The 21,513-nt window shown below is 38.0% G+C and overlaps 1 protein-coding gene across 4 annotated transcripts in view; it reads right to left on the reverse strand.

Annotated features, from left to right (window-relative positions):
- CACNA2D3 (calcium voltage-gated channel auxiliary subunit alpha2delta 3) overlaps positions 1-21,513 on the reverse strand; it is a 382,402-nt gene that overhangs the window by 227,556 nt on the left and 133,333 nt on the right. For all 4 annotated transcript variants that reach the window (XR_012582234.1, XM_074549898.1, XM_074549897.1 and 1 more), the window contains one exon: positions 1,333-1,495. Coding sequence is in view for 3 of the 4 variants with exons in the window: in XM_074549898.1 (XP_074405999.1) it covers positions 1,333-1,495 (163 nt within the window). In the remaining variant the exon portion in view is untranslated. The remainder of the gene's footprint in view (positions 1-1,332; positions 1,496-21,513) is intronic.

Here is a 21,513-nt window from a genome sequence, read left to right on the forward strand (position 1 = left end):
GAAGGTTCTTTAGTTCTACTGCTCTCACTAACTACTCAGGATAATTTCCTTCTCCAGAAAAGCACATTTGCCTGACCTCTATATTCCTTCCTTTTCTTTTTCCTCCTTAGCAATTCTGGAATGAATTAATTTATAGACAGACTTGATGAAATAAGTATTAGCCCTTGCACAAAACGAGTCATTTGGTATCTTTAGAAGCTTTAAGCATTTTCCAAGTATTTTCAAGATATCCTGCATTAATCATTTCACAACCTTTCAAATAATCTCTAGGAAGATTAATTTTCATCCCTGGTTTAAGACTGTTGTAGGAATTTTGACTTCTCAGGATTCTCAAGTCAGAATCCTAACTTTGAAAAGAAGCTGCCATATCCACAGCTTCTCTTACCAGACCAACTTAGCTGAATTAATTCGCCTTATTACACAATATCCTTGCATGAATTTCCACAATTGCTAGCCTGGAATGTATTAAGAGGAAAGCATTTAACGTCCTTTTAGATGTCTTTTAGTATAGTTAAAACACAGAAGAGGAACCAGATAAGGAGATTAGGCAGCTTTCTAGAGACCAATGACAAATATATTGTAGATACTGTTAGGAAACTTTGGCACTTCCCTTCTAAATTTTTCTTTTATTACTGGCTTGAGAAAAATAAATAGATAGGTGCTGCATAAACAATGCAAAAACACAAATTCCTGCTGTCTGATTAAAGGGAAGTAGCAAAAGGAAAATGAGTAAATGTACGTCTGAGTTTAGTTCACATTCCAAATTTTTAGACCAAAGTCCATCACTTCTAACACCTAATGTTGCTGTTTGTACAATGTGGATTTACATCAAGTAGGGGAGTAGAAATTATTCCTTCTAAATCATATCTGCAAAATCAGAGCAGAGTTTGTGTTTACTGCTAGAAATATTCTCAGAAGTTTGAAAGCATAAATCTAATAAAGTATTTCCATCCACCTATCCTGTATCTTTCAAAGACAATTCTAAATCTCATCAAGGATAGAATTAAACTGGTGACAATGTACGCCCTGTTCAAATGATTTGAAGATTCTGGAAAATAATTCACTGGAATAAACATATTCTGCCATACTCTATGACAGAATTCATGCAAGCCTCATATGCAAATCATTAACCTCATTAAACTGCTAAACTGCCACAAAACAAAAGATATTACAAAACTGTCACACTTAAAACATTCTTCCATAGAAAATTTCAGTATTATTGCCAACTGGAAAACACAGATAATACACAGTTAATCAACAGCTTCATTTTTAAGGAAGGGTGTGCTTTTGTTAGGCCAGTGGAATGATGAAATAAAGCAGCTCTTTTCTTACCCTTGTTGTACATGTTGGTGGGTACTTGGACATCGCTCAGGCTGATGTTCACAGGCAAGTTGTTGAAGTGGTCGTTTGGCACCAGGATGAACTCCTTCCCCAGCTCCAGATAGTTCCCTTCCTCATCTCGTTCATTTATGAGCACAGCATTGAAGTATTCATACTGCAACAGAAACCCACATTCCCTGTTCAGAACGCACATTCAGCATCAAAATGAGGTTTGAATGGTTTAGTACATCTATCAATTCACTGATTAACAGCTCCAGCTAGAACAAGAAGTTTTTATCCTCTCTCAGATTCCCTCTGTACTCTTCGTACAGGTACATTTATGAAAACAGATTTATCAATACATCTCAAGAAAACCCCATATTGTTTGAGTTCTCTGGCTGCCCTGAAAATGTTAAGGGCAGTCCAAGAAAAGATCTAATCATAAACAATATTTGTACTATTTTTAATACAAAGCTTTCTAAATTTAAATATTTTTCTGGATGATTACTTAATTATGAGTTCTTTGTAGCTTACTTCCACCAGATCAAGAACTGCTGTCAGTGTTGAACTTAGTCCCTGACAAACTAAAAGTGTTTTTACTTCTCAGGAGTATTAACTACAGCTGTAGATGTGTACTCAATGTTTACTGACTGACATTTCCTAAAATTATTTGCTTTATACTGAATTTTAGGAATGCACATCATAGCTGGCCTTCTAAAATATGCATACTTTAATCTGGATATATAAACTTAGTTGTGACTTATTTTGAACAAGAAATAATTGTTTGCCTGTTAAAGATTCCTGAAGACTATTTGGCCTATTTTGTACAGAACTATAACCAGACAAGCAAAAGCAATTTAGATAAAATTATTGATATCTTTATGACCTAGTTTAACCAGAAATTTTACTAAGCTTTGAAAGCAACAAACAGTACAGCCTATTTTTTAATGTCTGAAATACATTAACCCTTGGCAACACTTTGTGATGTTCTTCCTAACTGGAGGAGGCCAAAGTTTAGTGTCTTTGAAGAATCACATCAATTAAAATATTAGTTCCTGCCATAATATCCATTTGAGAGTAAATGCATATCATATTTAAATATAAATCTATGTTTATTTGATGATAAAGAACTCTGTACTATAATATGCAGCAATATACTGTTCTTCTTGAACTGAACTTAAGATATGTATCATGGAATAATTTCTACAAAAATTCACATATGGACTTGGTAATTTCAAGAATGTAAATTTTATTTGCCCATGGCTTTTATAATACTTTGTAAATGGTAGGAAAAAGGGAAAAATTTCAAATAAGGATGTCAGAATGTACTTGAAATCAACTCTAAACAAGCATTGTTTAATTTCATTCCATGGATTATCCCCTTTTCCAAAGAAGTTAATTACTAGGCAACCTCTTTCATCAAGTTCTGTAAGTGGCAAGGCTAGCCAACTACTAAAATCTGCTATATTAAAAAAAAAAAAAAAAAAAGGAAAAAAGAAACCATTTATTTTACAATGAAGGATATTTAGGACTGATTGTTTCTTCAGTTGATTTAGTATTCATTGATTTATTGGTCTGAGTCTGTATTTTCTCTGAGTCTGTATTTGCTCTTCTCAATTCTACCAGTGAATACACAATAATATGATTTATATTTGGGGGTTTATTTTAAAGCAAATTGTAGCATAGAGTAGTCCTTATGTTATTAATATCTTCCTGCTTAGTTTGGGGTTTTTTTCTGGTTGTTTGGGGTGGGGTTGAGGGGTCTTGTCTTCGGCTTGTTGAGGGATTTTTTGCAAGTGTGAAGCCTACAAAAATAGCATATTTAAGACAGTCCTGCAAGTTCTAAGGATTATTCATTAATGTATGCAGCTCAAAAATAGTACTGAAAAAGATGAGCATTTAAGCAGAGCTGTTATACAATGGCTTCTTTTGGGCTCTTCCTTTCCAAGGAAATTATTGAGTGTGACAGCTGAAAGGTGATAGAAAGAATATTAAAAATTGAAGAAAAAATGTGAAGGTAAATCCATCTGGCATTCTGACACTGCATTTGAGATAAAGCCCAAGGGAAAGAGGATAAAGTCCTGTTTGCTGACAACACAAATACTCTGCCTAAGCTCTTACAGAAAATGACTTCAATTTAATCTTGTCAATGGAGGTCAGTCTTTGATATAACCTTAACTAGGTGAGTTCTGAGTGCACACAATACAACACACCAGAAAGTTATTAGTCTAATAAATAACAAGGTAATTATCCAGGTTAGGAGCAGACTCAGCTCTACTGTGACTTGTCCAACAGATGATTTTACTCCAACCTTACCTAGAGACCTGCAGGTGAGTGAGGAAATCCCCTTCATGTCAGCTGTTACACGAATCATTAGAACTAAAAATCAGCTTTTAGACTTTAGTGCATTTAGATTTGCTCAAGTAAATACATTCAGGCTTTTTGCTTGTACATTCCTCTGCAGCATCTGCATCATTCTGCATGCTTGATCTGACATTTGGAAAGCCCACACTGTATCATAATATTAAGAAAAGGCAAACTGAAATCTTAATTTTCAGTTTTATCCCTGTAAAGTTTTCCTAGTGCAAGCCAATATAAAGGGATCAGTGCCCAGCAGAACAAGCACTGGACCATTCTGCCCCAGCAGGGCACTGACCATGTTTGAGACACCCCAAATAATCCTAAAAATCCGTCCTGGGCTGCTCTGCCATGCCCTGTAATCACAGGAGACAGAGACTTATGGGGCTGTTACAGAGCTGATCACAAAACTGCTTTACGGCATCACTCATGCTGATAGGCACAACAAGTTTGTTTTAAAACAAAGATACCTTCAGCCACAATGAAAACACACGTGCTGTGCGCTCACTTAGGATGGCTGCCAAAGACTTATGTTAATTATGACAAAAATTGATTTGTTCAAAATATAAAATAGAAAAACCAGGCAAGTGCAAAGTTTGTGGCCTGCAATGAGAACCACAGGAGTAAGTTGGAGGCAAGAAGTGATCTTCAAGATAAGGAAACATCTTCAAAGTTCTCTATTCCAGCTTGGCCACGTATTTTGGCACAATGTCTCAGCTAACCAAGAACGTTGACAACAATGGATACTTGTCTGAAACAAAACTTCAGTAATTTAGATGCAGTATTGAAAAATACTGCACAAATCTCACATTATTGCAGTGTTGTACAAGACAGATATTCTATATTGCCTTTTACATTTATTATTCTGTAAATAGATATCCAACAATGCCTAAATATTTTATCAAGTATTTGTTAACATTGTAAACAGCATATTTATTTAAACATAAATGTTTACTATTAAACTTAAATGATAAATTATAATGCAAACTGCCTTTGTAACTTAGAGAGTATTTGGCTTAAGAGTAAACAAGCATCACTTTTTATCACTTCATTTTAAAATGAAGTGGTTTGGTATTTAACAGCATTAAAGAATACAAGCCACAATTTTAGTTTGCTATATTTTTTTCCTACACTATAGAAATTTTTATCAAGGCAGCAAAAAAAAGTCTCATTCACAGAGCAATGAGGACCAGAAAGGTGTAAATAGGAATGATTTGCACTAATGAGCAGCATTAGAGCAATATTTGGATTACACTGATAATTCTTAACTACTCAAGAACCATTTTCACAGTGTTTCTGTAACTTTGCAGCTCATCTAAAGAGAAAGCTAAATGTATCTGAAAGATATTAAATTAAGGGAAGTTTATGGCATTTGCATTGAGCCTTGAAAGGCTAGGGCATCAGAGAAAATGAAGTAGCAGCAAATAACGTGGAAAATTAAGGGGAAAGCAAAACCTACCATGAAATAGCACAGACAGCTAGAAATGCACAGTTTTGAAACATCTACAGTTGCAACAAAACAGCTATTATCATCAGAGTTAAAACAAAAAAACAAAAAGTTTATTTTCTCAAGACTGATAAATAAGACATATCTCTGAGGAGACCAGAAAGGTTCATGATATGTGAAAAGCAAAATGAGGAAATTTATCCATTCTGAGGGAGGCTGTCCTACTAAGAAGACACTGGAGACAGCAATCCCCATTTTGGTACTCAAGTTAAAGAGGAGAGAAACATCTGAATGCACATCTCTTTCTAAGGCCCAAAACAATCTCTTCTGGCAGTTGTCCAATAAGGAGAATCTGTGTTTTCAAGCATATGATTAAAGCTCTTGTATTCAATAGCTTGGTCTGTTTAGCGAGTATAAAAGGTCATAAAAGCAAGGAACCTCATTCAGTAAAAACTTCTGAATTTTAAAAAGCTGTTATGTTTGAAAAAACAGCTTCTCTTGTTGTAAGACACAATAATTTCCCTTTATAATTTCCAATTATTCTCTAAAGGTTCCTCCTTGCTCCTCTGTAGGAACATCCAGCACTTTTTTTCCCCCCTCTTTTTTATGTCGTTATTCACCAGAAAGGCTCAAAGAACACCTGGGATTTGAAAAGTTGTATTCAATCCCACTTTAATTATTAAAATAGTAAAGAAACATTACTTGCATCCTTGAAAAAAAAAAAGATCTGTTTTCTACACATTCAAATTAAGATGACCTTCCCCCAGGCTATACATTCTGTCCCAATATGATTACCCTATTAAAATTGCCATTAAAAGGATAAATAAATAATACTTCATTATAGTATAAAACCTATTGTAGCAGTAAATTGATAGGACATCAAGGTCTCAGACTTGTAAGGATTAACTGATTCACTGAATGTAGAAATTATTATGATGGCTATTTTAAATAATCCATTAAAGTTAAAAACATCACATTAGGTTACAGATTTCAGATGAAGCCTCACTTTCCTTTACAGATAAATAACTTCAAAAGTATTTACTTTTACGTGCAAAATCTCTTGAGTCTCTTCTTTGTCACAAGACTGAAGAAAAACTCATTGTTCACTAAAATTTAGTAAATAGAACAAGGAAGGAGAAAACACTTATGTAACAGGCTTTTAGTGTAATATTTTGGACACCTTGACAAGCCTTACTGGATATCTATCATTTTTTTAATATTCAGTGTGCTCATTTTCATACACATAAGAAACCTCTAAGGAATACTTTTTGCTAAAAACCAAAACAAATCCCTACTCTGGTGACATACTGACTTTTTCCCTTCTCCCAGTGTGTGTAGGTTAAAAAGATTCCAGTTGTGTGGAATAGTGAGTTCAGAGCCAGGGCCCATGATCCTAGAGATGCAGCAAACCATGGAATAAATGTAATGAAAATCTCTGGAGCAACGTTAAACAAAGGAAGACCAACAGGTACTTCTGAAGGCTTGAGGATGCTAAAACATTTTTGAACACATTTGTACCAAGCTTACAATTACTTCCATCCTGCACTAGACTTGATCCTCCCTTTTCAAACTAGGAAAAGCAAGATAAAACATTGCATAGTAAGCCATGATTAATTCATAATATTTTCAGATCATTAAAAACCTTCACTATGTCTCATTTTGTTTTTAGGTTAGAAGTAGTATCCCACTAATAGAGGTGTGGCCAAATCACAGATGCAGAATACTTAGATTAAGCAAAACATGCCAACAGGTTGTCAGGATGTCTTTCTTCTAAATTCCACTAGCTCAAATATTCCCCAAACCAGTTTTATGGGGCTGACCTTTTTAGACAAATCATACCATATGTGTATCCTTACAGATGCAAAAAAACCTGCTAGATTTTAATTCATTTTAATACCATTTTTATTACTAGCTAGAACCACAGGATTTCTTCATTTCTCTTGAAAGCCCTACAGCTAATACCAAGCTAATGAACAAGCAGGATCAACAACTTCTGCAAAATAATTCTGTAAAAGAGAAGAGCAAAATGGCAGACTTGCTTCAAAATCAAAGCACTAATATATTCTGATGTTTTTCATTTCACCATGAGGTAACCAGTGAGTGGTTTTCAATATAGAACATTAAAAAAATACCATCCCTACAGTTTAAAACGTGCTGTAGAGATAGAAAAGCAAACTATTTCCCAAACAGATAAGATGAAAACTTTTAAAGTGAAATCAGTGTCGCTCTGTGCATATTCAGCTCATCTGACACATTCAGGTTGATGACAACCTCAAGGCTGCTTCCAATTATCGGCAGAGATGTTGTGTGACTTCTCTGTGCCTTTCTGCAATCACATGCCCTAAGTGCCTCATTCCTGCTTCCAAGCAGGAGGAAAAAAATATTTTTCGAGCTCTGCATCATCTCTGTGTCCCATGAGAAGCAACTTTAACCCAGACTCCTCAGTGCAGAGCACTGAGCATGTCTTGCTGCTCTGTGCAGCCTCCCCAGCTCAGGGATGGGACAGCCTGTCTGTAACCTTGGGCTGGGCTGGGGGCTCATAACTGCTCCCAAAAATACAGAAACCAACAAGCAGGTCATACCCAGCAGTCAGCATCTGAACACTAACCGTGGCCCTGAATGATGAATTAAATATGTACTTTACCAGATTTATTTTTTTCAGGCCAACAGGGGATAATCAAAATAATTAAACAGTGAAGAGCTAGAACAGAACAGAATTTCATGGCACTCACCACAATCCCATCATTGTTTTGTTACTTCCAACCACCCACCAACACACAGGAGGTTAAATTAATATTATTGACTACAAAAAGGAAAGCAAAAGAACACGTGCAACATTATTGAATTTATTTGGGGGTAAAGTGAGAGATGAGATGTTGAGCAACTGAACATATACAAATCCTCTTCAAATGATTAATGACTCTCTCAAGCAATACAGAAATTTGGTCAGCTAAGCCCACAGTTGAAATAACAAAACCATGATGATGAGTTAATTTAATAAAAGAAACACATGTCTCTAGAGTAAAGGGGGAAGGACAATGGCATCTATTTTATTCATAAAATAAGTCTGAAGTGTTTAAAATCATCTCATAGGGTATCATAGAGTATGCATGTACACTCCTCTGATTCTTTAAAATTTCGTTTTGTACTGATTGTACAAATAAAGATGCAAAGAAAATACTTTTTCATGTCACACACTAAGTTTTTTCTTGACTCCATTCAGCAAGCGTGAGTCCTAGATACAGATATTCAGAATCCACATAAACCAGTTGAGGCAGGTTTACATCAAATTTGAGTTTTTATTTGCCCTAGGGGGAGAGCTGGGAGACAAAGGAGGTTGGAAAGAGGGGTAAGTTAAGAACCTGGATATTGAAAAATATCTGTGTAGGTAAAATGAACATCTGCACACTATTCCCATCCTCAGCTTGTGAGAATAAGTGAGTGGTAGAGCCCAAGAGTTAAGTTTATGAAATACAAAAACTGTCTCTTTTATGTTTTCAACTTCTAACCATTTTTCACATCAAGCAAAGACAGGCCAACAATGATAAATATAACAGCAGCAATAGAAGAACATATTACATAAACTGAATTTGTCAGAGCAACATCATGAAACTATCTGGAGTCTGGACAACTGTTTCTTCACGATATTAAATTCTCAGATACTCACAGAACAATTTACTGGGATACTCACTGAGCTGTGGACTGTGTTGCTATTGGAATCCTACACACAACTTCAGGGTTATGGTCAAAGCAGAGCACAGGGGGACACTGTGAATGCAACTGCAGAAAGGACTGAGATTTTCAGAAACTACCACCATTTCCATGCTCCAGCTCTGGCTCGTGGGGCAATTTTACCTATTCTAAATTAAAACAGATAAACACTTGTAGAAAAGCTGATCAGGCAAATGAAGTCAACCAGAGGCAAATTTCTAGTTTGGAATCCATCTAGGGGATGGATAACTGGTAGTTTTATGAATCATGTACCCCACAATCCAGATTGCTGCTCGGTCTTGTTTACATTCATTAGGAGTTTAAGTTCAAGAAGCAAGAGAGATAACATCTCCCAAGGCCTCTGAAGAATCCAAGAAATATTCCTAAGATGGGCTTTGCGTGAAACATCTGCTGAGAGCAGAGGATGTCCCCAGCAGCCAGGGGCAGCCCGGACTGGGCACAACTTGTATTTGTGCATTTCCTTCAGCTCAGCAGCAAAGATCACACACACAGGGGCCTCTCAGCCATCTAAACAGTTTAAAAAACAATCTTTTAGCTCTCTCCAGTTACTCTCTCTAAACATCCTAATTTCCTATTTCACTGCTCCTTCCTGTCTCTCTGGTAAAGGATAAATTGAAAATAACAAGAGAAAATACAGTATCATTCAGTCACAAATGAGTCTGAAGGCTCATCTAACAAAAACCATGAAGAAGCCCTCATTCCTACCAGATGTTTATCTGAGATCTTGCATCTTTTGTGCAGGACATCATCTGAACAATGACATTTTTAAGGGCAAATAGCATTTTTTTCTTAATTGTTACTATCTTCTTAATGCAAAAGATTATATACAGTTCTAAAAATTCCATTGCATTTGCCTACATTGAAGGAGAAGAGCTGAATAAAAATATTATATAAATTTGTTAATTATGCTTGGCAGGAAAATCCTCCATTGCTTTTAAATATTTATTGTAGAAATAAAGATTAGTGCTAATATAATATACTCCCTTATAAAAAAGATTTATCAGTTTTGAATATGTTGGCTCTGAGCTTATTGCCACAGCTAAAACAATATTAATAAAAATACAAACCTATTTGCTGTTTGTAATGGTTATTTTCATGGATAACTAGTACATTTAATGTATTTTAATCCCATGCTTGCTTCATTTTAAGTCTGTGACAAAATGTACCTGTATTGCCAATAGCCTTTTCCAGGTCATAAGCCATCTATAACCACTGCAATTCAGTGTCATGTTGAACAAAAGGCTTAGCCAACAGGAAAAGGTATTTGGAATAATGAGAAATTTGTGAAGCTGACCCAGAGGTTATTAATTCAGGCTTCCTGGACATAAGTTTACTGCACAGATGACTTACTCAGTAGATTCCAAGGGAGAAATTACAGTAGATATTGTTACAAAAGCCTCCAACTGCCAGAAAAAAGATCCTCCCTCCTAAATAAGGTGCCATGAAAGCACTTCATTAAGCAATAGCTTGTCATTAGCCTTTTTTTTAAATAATATATGGCATGACTGGACCACACAGGGATCTGAACAACAATACCTACAACGTATCATGGAGAAACCCTGAAATGTAACACACATCTCAGCCATTTACTGATCTCTACTTTAAACAAACATAGAGACCTAAAACAGACTTATAAACTTTAGTGACATAAATATTTTCAAAGACAGAAAGGCTTATGCTAATGGATACCATTCAAAATGCCTAATGTAACACACATCATCCAGAAACAGAAATATGCCATGAATAAATCCTCAGCAAACATTCAGGTACTCAGAGCACAAATATGAGCTTAGTTTTACCTGAGGTATATGCTGACACTGAAAATTTGCAGGGTTTTTTTATAGTAAAGCTGATTGGAAATAATGAAATGTCATCCCTGAAATATCTCTAATTCCCATTCCGAATATTACTGTATTTAGAAAGAATTTTACAACAGGAAGACTTATTATTAATACAAGATTATTTTCTAATCAGAAGAATGTCTCTACTTATGTATATCCTGTACTTTAACTGCTTTACAAATGACTTGCATATTTGTCAGCATCTTGGGTTCAGTTTGACAGTGACAAGCCATAAATACTTGAAGGAAATGAGACACATTTGATTAAAAAAAGCTTCTCATTCTGTTACAGCCATGCAGGGACTTTGATGTGAATGGTGGGTGCTGCAGCTGAAAACAATAGCTGTCCATTTATCTTGGAGCATATACATGACCAAGAGGCTAATCTGATACAACACCACTTTTATGTACAGAAGAATTAGGAGGGTTTGCATCTGCACATTTTAATACCCGCTCCCCAAATCCTGGGTGTGACTGTGCCAGAGAAGGTGAAATAAGTCTGGTTTTTAGTGCTTCTCCATAGCAGTTCTGGCAGAGTTCAGCTCCAGGCTCTCCTGTGAGCAGTGGCCAAAGAGAAAATCACCTGCCTGCTCTGCACTGGGGACGTTTAGGGAGGGATCAGAGTGCTGGGGGTTCATGACCCACACACAACACTGACAGCATCCAAAGTTCAGATGTTAAGTTGGGGTTTCTCCTACCTGAGCCTCACAGTCATTACTGAAAGGCAGGACTCAGGCAAATACTAACAAATAGCAAAAAAAGAAACAGCCCTGAAAATACAGCCAGCTTTATGGTTATCCATGGAAAGCAGCAAGATTAGTTCACCAATGTTTTCCCCAGTTAGCTCTGATATTCTTGTTTCTCAAACCTTTAGAGTATTTCTAAAGACAGCCTTTATACACCTCATCACACTGGGCAGATCTGCTGAAGTGCTGCAAGAGGACAGGTGTGGAGATTCACCCTTCTTATTTCCTTATTCAATTCATTCTTTTGTTTCTACTCTTCTTCAATCTACTTTATAACAAATTGAAAGGAAACTGAAGTAAATGTATCTATCACCAGGCTGCTAGAAGTAAAAAAATGAGAAAAAAATGAGAAACTTACTTTACACCAGCCTCGTTGGAGTCTAACTAATTGTGCTTCTGCTATTAACTGCAATTTAGTAGGTTAATGAAGTTGGGAAATTTTAATCTTGTTTCTGAAACTCAAAAATTTTTCCTCCCACTTCAATTTTTCCTTCTCCCAAAAGCAAGTTCTTTTACTTCTAATCAGAAAATCAAGCTTATTTCTGCAACAAAATCTTGCTGAAATTGAAACGTATTCAATTTTTCATTGGAACCTCTTTAATCGCTTTGTTAAAAGTGCGGGGAAAAAAACCCCAAAATCAGCGTTTTATATATATAATGAGAGAGGTGATCAGTCTTGATTCCTGAGCTGCAAGATGGGAATTATCACATTTGTCATACCTGCAGAGCTGAAACTGCCTGATGAAAAATCCGCACAGCATTCCCTGCCCCTCAGAGCATCGCTGGTACCTCTGTGCCCTCAGATGCTCTGTCTGATGTATCTGTCCCACCTGAGCAACTCCAGAGTCCCTGCTCAGCTCCCCACTGGCCACAGTGACACAGAGCAGCTCAAACTGCCCACACCTGAGAGCAGCACCTGCCCCTCCTGATCCCAGCACTTCTGCTCCCTAAAGGGTTCCCTGTGGATGAAACCTTCCCACCCTGTCTAATTCCAGGCAAGAGCAACGCTAGCAACATGAAGAATTTAACTCTCTCAGATTAACCTCCTGAAATAATTTCACCTCTGTAGTCAGGTCACACTTCTATTTTCAACACCAACAAAATAATTACACCTGCCTGTATCTCAAAGCCTGGAGAAAACTCTTCATTTGACCTCATGGTCTCAGGCAAGATAATGAGGGCATCATTAATTCAGAATGATTAGACAGTTTCCTAACGTGCTGTTGGTATGCATGAATTTGTCCCACTTGTGTGGATCCAGATCTTTTAGCATCCTAGAATAGCTAAAAAACCCCAGCCTTACGTTTTACATTTTCTATCAAGCCAAAAGCTGAAGCATCCCCATGAGTCACAGTGGTTGAGTAGCTGGGACAATCAAGTGTTGAAATTATAAACGTCAAAGGGCTGTGATTCACTGAAATCAAGCGCCTGGCTTTCATTTATTTATATTAAGCTTCCACATTTCTGAGACATGGTTTCACCCAACTGCTTCCCTAGGAGTGTAAATCACCATCAAAGTACAGAAGAGTAAATCTGCAGAACATAACTGGGCTTGAAGATGACGCACAGCAAACAGTTGCAAAAGCACACAGAGGGATTCATTGTCAGAGCTGCTCCAGTCTTGGAAGCATCTCCACATTTTTCCACAGTTTATGCAGGAATTCAGAATGTTGCAAGTATATAATTAGTATTAGATGTGATTAATTCATAGTGTGGGAAAATACAGAAAGAGCTGAAATAGAGCTTTGTGAATCTCCTTTCTCTCCACCCAAACTGCAATCAAGCATATGCCTATTGACTCTCTGAACATACTGCCAGAACCCAATTTTGGAGCTGGCATTTTTCTCCTCTGGCTGAAATATTGAATGTTTCATTTTTCAATGTCACATTATTTACCATGCACATATTTTAGCCATATCATTTCACAGTATGGTTCTGGGGATGCTTGGCTCACAGCTTCTTCGTACCTATTTTCCTTCATTCTTTCTTCTTTCTCACCAGAGTGTTTGCCGACTCTTATCTGTCTATATTTGTAAAATAAGAACAAGCTATTATCAGTCCTTTGAAAGGCACATAGCACAGACTTTTAGGAAAAAAATCTGCAGGCTTCATCTGCATGGTTTGAGAAGAATCAGTTTTGATTTCTATTTTGGCTCACTCTGGATTTTTGCACTCAGCTATGCATCAGGATCAGAGCTTCCAAGTTTGCTTGTAATGCTGAAAACATGAAACCCAAGCCATTTTAAGTTTGATACACAACAATAAATCAATCCTCAGACTACCACCATGAGGCTCAAATTTGCTTGAGGAGTTCTGTGAACCTTAGCAAAAATCTGATGGAAATTTAGCTTTTAATGATAGCTGAAGTCCATCAGTGCTTGGCATGGCTCCACAAGTTCTAACATAAGGTTTGGAAAGGGCTGGCAAGCACAGTCCCTCACTGGTGTTTACTTACCTGCAATCAGCAAGAATAATGCATTCCTAATGTATGCCCAGTTTCTGAATATGGTGTGCATTTCACCATGCTAAAATTAAATTTAAGTGAAAGCAAGATGACAGAGGAAAAAAAGTGATACAGGGAATAAAGCATGGGAACTATTACTTTAGTTCTTCTCTGCCCAAAATTCCCCATGCCTCCTGAAAAGATAAGTGAAATGGAAAAAATAAATGCCTGGGTGACTTAAATATTTAATTCTCATTCTCAGACCTTACATTTGGCTTTAAATTTGGTGTGACCTCTGCTGTGATTAAGTACAACTGTGCTGTACAGCACAAGCCAGGGCAGCAACTCCCAATACAGAGACTGAGAAAAGTGAGCTGGGTGCTCTGTTACCTTGACTACACAGGACTGTGCCCAAGTTAATTAGAATTATTATCAGGGAGCCTTTGACCTCAGAGGCAGCCTTATCCAACACAGATCACCTGCTATCAAAACCCCAGCCAGCAGCTTCCTCATGGCCCTGGGGCTGACCACACAGACCACAAAGGATGTCAGAGAAACCCTGGATTCAGGTTTTTCTGATCATGTTACCCAGCAGTAAGTTACAAGAGTCCCTTTAAAGGGTCCTGAGCTGCCCATTTCTTACTGTGATTCACTAAAAAGAAGCACTCCATACACTGATTACAGAAAAAACCATGAATAAACAAATTATATTGTAAATGACATGTCATAACACAAAGTGCTCATAACACATTCCTCATTCTAATCATAATTTCCTACTCTGATAATAACTATCATTAGGTTGATGTTAATCTAAATTCTCCCTAATCCCTTTCTATCAAGGTTATTATTTTTGTCAGCTAAAAAACATATAGATCATTGATTATACCCGTAAGCTCATTGATTATTTTATTGTTGTCATTCTGTAGTAACTGTTTTTGAATGAGATTCAACATATGTAGAGATCTAAAAACTGAAAATAAAATCTCTCTCTTAACCACACTTTATATTTTTAGTCCATATTTAACTGGCACTTACTGGCCTCCAAGTTATATACCTACACTAATGGGGGAATAAACCTCCTTGTCCCAGGATTTACTCAAAAAAACATGTCACATACACTCTTTTCTCTTAAATTCAGTGGTTTTTTACTTTTTCAGTTTTATTTATAAAAGGTTATGCTTACTGCAAATTCTGTCCTGGAACAGACTTTATTAGATTAAAGCTAATTTCCTTCAAAATGTCTGCCCTTCTACATCTGACGAACGCATCCTGACTTAATATTGGAAGAGAAGGAAAAAAGCCCTACTTAATTAGGGGGGAAAACATGCACAGAGCCCCCACCATGACATCAGACACCCTTTCATCCCTGGATGGCACAGTCCTCTCCCATTCTGGGGCTCCCTACAAGCTGTGCCTGAGGTTTCCCAGGAGGAAACTGCAGATCCAGCTGCAAGCCCAGCCCTGCAGCGGCTCCTTCTGCCCCCAGGCCCTGCTGTGCATTTCTGACTGCCAGAAGTATTGCAGGGGTTGGGGTGCAGCTGCAGGACTGGGAACCCCATTCCAGAGCTGCCCCTTCTCCTTTTAGTGACCCCAAAGATGGAACGAGCAAGGTCATTTATTGTTAGACAAGACATTCCTGACATTGGCAACTTGTCCACGTCAGGGTGAGGAGACATCACCTGAAGATCGGCCCAGAGAGGAAAACTGTACTGGACACTCACAGTTGTGGGTTTTAGTGACAGCAGCAGGTGTAGGAGGCGTGCTGTCCTTGTGCCCCAGCTGCTGGGGGAGGTGAGGATGGACACTGAGGCCAGCAGGGCTCCCGTGGGACATGGACACACAGGGGGGGAGATGGATGTGGTGTGAGGAGCTGCTGTGGGGTCAGAGGGTGTGTGCCCGTCCCAGGAGCTGCTGATCCTGCAGATGGTGGCTCCTGAGCAAAATTGGCATCTGCAAACCCTTCACATGGAGCTCTCCAAGCAAGAGCATGGAATTACTCTTGACAAATGGAACTGCCAGCCATTGTCCCTTGGGAAGAAGGAAACTCAACACTTTTGCCCATTTCTGTGAGGGGTTTATATTCTCCAGATACACCACGTGGGGACGTGCTTCAGAAAAGCTGATAGAGAGTCTCTTTTCACCACCACCACTTAAATATTCATAGGAAAGGGAAGTAATGGGGAGCTTATTGGGAAGTGATTACAAAGGAAAGATCTGATAGTAGAGGAGAACGGAACCGCAGAGTGAACTTTCATAAATAACTGCTGTGGTCCACAGCAAGTTAATGAAATTACAGACAAATTTAACCACATCCCTAAACTTGCCCTTCAACAATTGCATGGTCAAGACATTGTATACAAACAGAGAGGTCAGCCTTTGCTAATGGCCACAAAAAGCTTCCTCAGAGCAGCAGTGCAGACAGGCTGCGTTACAGACTCAGGCGCTGAGTCACGGACTGTACCCTTCCCTACATGTGTAAGGCATTAAGTGTTCATCACAGAAACTTAAATAAATTAAATCATTACATTGCAAATGACAAAAAAAGGGAACTTTCAAGTTGCACAGTTATTATTCAGAGATATGGAAGCAATAAAGTTAAGGTTCCCCAGGCAACCTTAGCTCTGGACTTTGGTCTGCATGCAGTGTTGTTGTTAATTCTATAAACCACTAATAGTTCTGGGTTTTTTCTTAAAAAGAAGAGAATAATAGTTTTTACTGGCATACAGTCTATCAACTCTCAATAAAGGTATCTCTACTGTATTTAAATAATCCTTTTTAATGACATATTTTTATGCACGAACATCTTTTCCCTCTATTCTCACATTTAGATGTTCCAAAATCACATTCCTCTCCACAGAGCTCAACCAACAACCCTCACCTCTGAGAAAGTGAGCAGAGTGCAAAAGGTTTTCTCCATAGATCTATGCCTCTGAACTTTTGTATTAATTCATAGCATCCCACATGTGCAAGAAAATGCTCAGATAAAACTAAATTTAACTTAAGTGAAAGTGCAGGAGGTCTTTATATGCCTATAACCTTTCATCTTTATTCTGTCATGTTATTCACAAGCTTTTGCAGGTTACCTACAGAATATGTACTGTCTAACATTCAAGCAAGTGACTTCATTAGCTCTGGCTGCCACAGAGGTAGCTTACAGTATATAAAAGTCATTAAAAACTGAAAAAGAGCATTTGATTCTGTATGGAAAACAGTAGAATCACAAGGTCTATATCAAGTTCACACAAAGAAGAGAACAGCTCCAGTCTGGCCAACAAAAGAAATTTGAGTTTACTATTGCACAGATAGAACATTACAAATTTATGTTGACTGTCATAGGAATTGCTGTATTTTTTAATTTTTTCCCTTTATTGTCCTAAATAATCTGAACATTTTTACACTTATTCTTCCTCAACTACCTGGCTAAGTATATCCTGAAAATTGGGGAAACTACAGTGAGGCAACTCTCTTGGAAATGCCATGAAAAATGCAGTAAAAAGGTTATCAATGGCAAAATCTGAACATACAACAATTTCAAGAGCTTCCTACCATATCTGGTATAGAAAAAAAAATGCAAAGGTGGAGTTCTTTGGAGAACTTTTTAGAAAATTAGATTTAGAGGTTCTTACACCATAAGTAGCTGTGAAATCAATCAAACATAGAGGAATGTTTGTGTCAGAACTTTTGGAATCCCACCCAAAGAGAAAAATGAGATAGAGCACAACACAGCTATGCAAGAGTCCAGCAACAAAAATACTGTCTAGGAATAGCTTTAAAATATTTATAAACAAGTGTAGCATTACAGCGGAGGGAAGGAAAACTATAAACAACAGGGTCATATTGTAAGTTTAATTAAGAAAAAAAAAGGCAAAATATCTGAAATACCAAAGGAACATCTTTTAAGGGGCTTTGAGTGTGGGAGGGCACAGTTGGGTTTTTTAAACAGCCATAAATACTCTCAGACTTGTACTGGGATGAGACAAGAGTGGCATCTAGTGGCTCCCAGCGTTACAGTGCGGCTGCCCATTGAAGAACTGGGATGGAGCCAGAGCTGCTCTGTGCTGTGCCCATTGCAGCCCTCTGGGTGGAATTGAGGGTTTGGGGAGTCCCCAATAGCAGAATTGGGAATGGGGGTGTGAGGGGGTTAACAAGTTAAGGAATAGAGTAATGGAGGGGTGAGGAGGTTAACAAGTTAAGGAATAAAGAGATTTTATTCTCGGTTTATGGGTGCTGTGTTAGGGTCTTTGCTTAGAGGCAAGTAGGTGGGATTTTTGTTCTAATCTGGCAGGAATAAATTGTACACTTTTAAAGAACATGCTCAGTAGAGCTGTAGGACTAATACTGGTTTGCTCTTCATGTGTGCTTGTTTACTTACACGTGACTTCCAACTGTATTAACAGAGCGCGTTCTTACCTTGTGTACATATATGGCCATATTTTCCAAAATTTACTTAACACTCTCATGAGTTACGTATTTTTAACCTGAAAATATAGGAAAAAAAGTTCCCCTATTGAAAATTTTGGAAGTTCCTTATGAGAGTAGACAGTGCATTTGCAGGAATGTATTTCCAGAGAATCATTCAGATCCCCTGGGGGAAGCTCACTTGCCTAGGAACAGGGCATTATGGCATTAGGGAGACTTGATGAGTTTTTGATCCAGGTTCCATTTTAATTACGTATTATTAATCATTTTGCAGTTGGAAAAATCCTCCATTGTCTATGTATAACTAATTAGGAACTCATGTTTCTTAAATTAAAGAAATGTGTAGAGGTTTCTTTTGCAATGTTGGGGTTGAGCTGAGAATACATTGCACTAGAGCATAAATTTTCCTTCACAGTCCAAAAACTGTTCCTCTACAACACAAATATACAGGAAATTAAATTGTGTATTATATTCCAAAACTGCTGTGAGACACTACAAACATTCAAATATCACCACTGAAAAGGCCATTTATGTAACTTCATCTGCTTTGCATTTGCCATTCTTATCTCTTTGAAATGGTTTTCTGATATTTTTCTGAAAAATAATTTCTCTATTAATCCCTGCACAGTTACCACACAAGCAGAAGTATATATTAATTGATATTACTGTTTATGACTTGGGTGCCAGTGACTGAACATAACAAATGCTGCTATTACTATCAGCAGAACAGCATGCAAGGAGGATTTGAATTGCAATCAGTGTCAGACACAAAGCCATTAAACTAATATTTAACATATATTAAACAAAATCCAAGTGTTGAATGCTAATACATATATATACAGTGATGTAATTTAAAACATTACAAAGTGTATGCAGCAGAGAATAGACAAAAAAATCTGTGTGGTGTCAAGTCATTGCATTTGAGCTCAACTTACACCAAGTGTCTGTTTCAGAAGTGACTTTCTTCTTTTAGTTTTCAGAATTTAAAGTGAAATTTAAAAAAAAAAATTCATTTTTAAAACTGAAATACAAAATTGTTTCAGATTTTTGGAAAGTATTTTGATTCTGTGAGACATTGACATTCATCAAGCCCAAACAGCAGTTTGACAAGTTCTTTTTTACCCCCGAATTTTGGTTAAGAATGTTCACTGGCTTAACATGGTCTATGCTATGAGAATGCTTAAATTTAAATTCCTGGCAAATAAAGGATTTTGATAATATAGATGCTGATGTGCAACACAATAAGTGAGATTTGTTGGCACAACTTGCCAGAATTGCAAGCTTTAAGCACCATCCTCTTCTCAGTAAAGAAAATTAAAAATCAAGGCAAAAGCAAAGCCTCAGTCAGTACCTTATCTGACTACACTGTGTGATTCTATCCAGGGTTTTGAAGATACATCACCAATTCTACATCATTATAATGTTCTAGCTATTAAGTTTCCTTATTCTATAATTATTGAGAAGACAAGAGCTCCATGGCTTTTTACTGCCCCTTCAAATGCAACATTTAAATTAGCTTTTCAAAATTGTTTTTCCCCATGTAGGCCAGCTCTGTGTGCTGGATCACCCACCAGAACTTTCCTGTGACCTCTCTGTTAGGACAGGCCAAGTGTCCAGGGGCTGCAGGGCAGCTGGGTGGGAACAGAACTGCTCCATTTGCTGGTGTGAGCCACAGAGCAGCACTCAGATGTGCTCACTGCCCTTGCACTGCACACACCATCGCATGCAGGCACACAAAGCAATCCCTGCTCTCAAATTTTCCACCCAAACACAAAGCGGGGAGTTTTATACCATCGGGGACATCCATAAATAATTAGGTAATACCAATTAGGAAAATAAGCAACACCTTCAGATCATCAACCACCTTATTCACCACTGAGGGCTTTCAGGGGTGGCAGTGGGAGGGAGAAACAGTGGAACACTTATTGAAAAGGGACAAGCAAAAAGAAAATAATATAATTAGCAAAACAGGGCAAAGTAAGACCAGCCAGCTCCCATCTGTGATCACCCATGTAACCCAGAGGAGGGATGGCAGTGCTCCCCAGCAGTGCTGTGCTTTGCCAGAGCTGTAGGTTTGTACAGAGCCTGCCCTGGATGTGTCAATGGCCACTTCTCCTGAAGAGGTGGAGACATGGTTTTGGTTAATGCAGGACATTTCAACCAGTAAAATGTCACTAAATCAATTGTGTATCAATATACATTCTGGTATCTCAGCAGTTACAGTCCAGCGTGCAGGGTAATAATAATGGAAACCAGAACTTGCCATTATGTATCATTAAAGTATAATCAATTACAGGAATCTGTTAGTGCTTTCCTTCAGAGACTCAATCACGAGGAAACACAATCTACTTAAATGTGCAGATAACAAACGGAAATGATTTTTAAAACAAGGTGACTGGGTTGAAAACATTTTTAAAGATAAACTTTAACAGATTTCCTGACCTCATTTCATTAATGCAAAAGTCAAAATAGACAAAAAATGCTGGCTTTATATTCCAAGAAAGGAATATGAAAGTTCCTATTAAATCTGGGCCTGGAGCATGTATTTTTCAGCCAATGTGCAAGACTGCATTTGCTGTATTCATCATTATATATTTGTGTGTATATACAGTGATGTCACTCTTTATGGCACTGGAAAGCCCAAATCAGAAAACAGATTTTATACTGTCCTTCTGGAGGTCCCTCACACCTGGGCTGACGGCAACACTCCCCAAATTCTCCAGTCACTGTCAGGAATAATCTGGAGCCTGGAGCAGAGGTGCCTGCGCATGGCTGGGCACGCCCGGGGAGCAGCAACCACGGCAGCAGTGATGAAACCATCAGCACATCCTCGGCTCTGAGGGGGATTTGTCACTGCAGAAATGCTTTGTCAGTCGAACAGGAGCTGAGCTGCAGCCCGAAGAGTGAGGGCCAGGCAGCAAATGAGGCAGCTTTGTATCCCACACCCCTGGTGTCTCCTCCTGCCTCTCCCTGATTTATCTCAGCACGCCAGGGGCTTACACAGGTGAATCACCCAGCTAAAATAAAACTGCATCCACCCAAACTGGCCTTGACAACAATCCCACCTCTCAGCTTTGTCGTCTCACACACAGAGGGAAAACGGGAAGATGAGATGAAAATCTGTGTTGTTGTATTTCTCCACAAGCCCAGCAACCCCTGCTCAAGAGGAACACTGGTGCTGCCTGAATGTAGAAAGGTCAAGGACTGG

Source organism: Zonotrichia albicollis, chromosome 12, assembly GCF_047830755.1.
Source record: "Zonotrichia albicollis isolate bZonAlb1 chromosome 12, bZonAlb1.hap1, whole genome shotgun sequence".
NCBI lineage: Eukaryota > Metazoa > Chordata > Aves > Passeriformes > Passerellidae > Zonotrichia > Zonotrichia albicollis.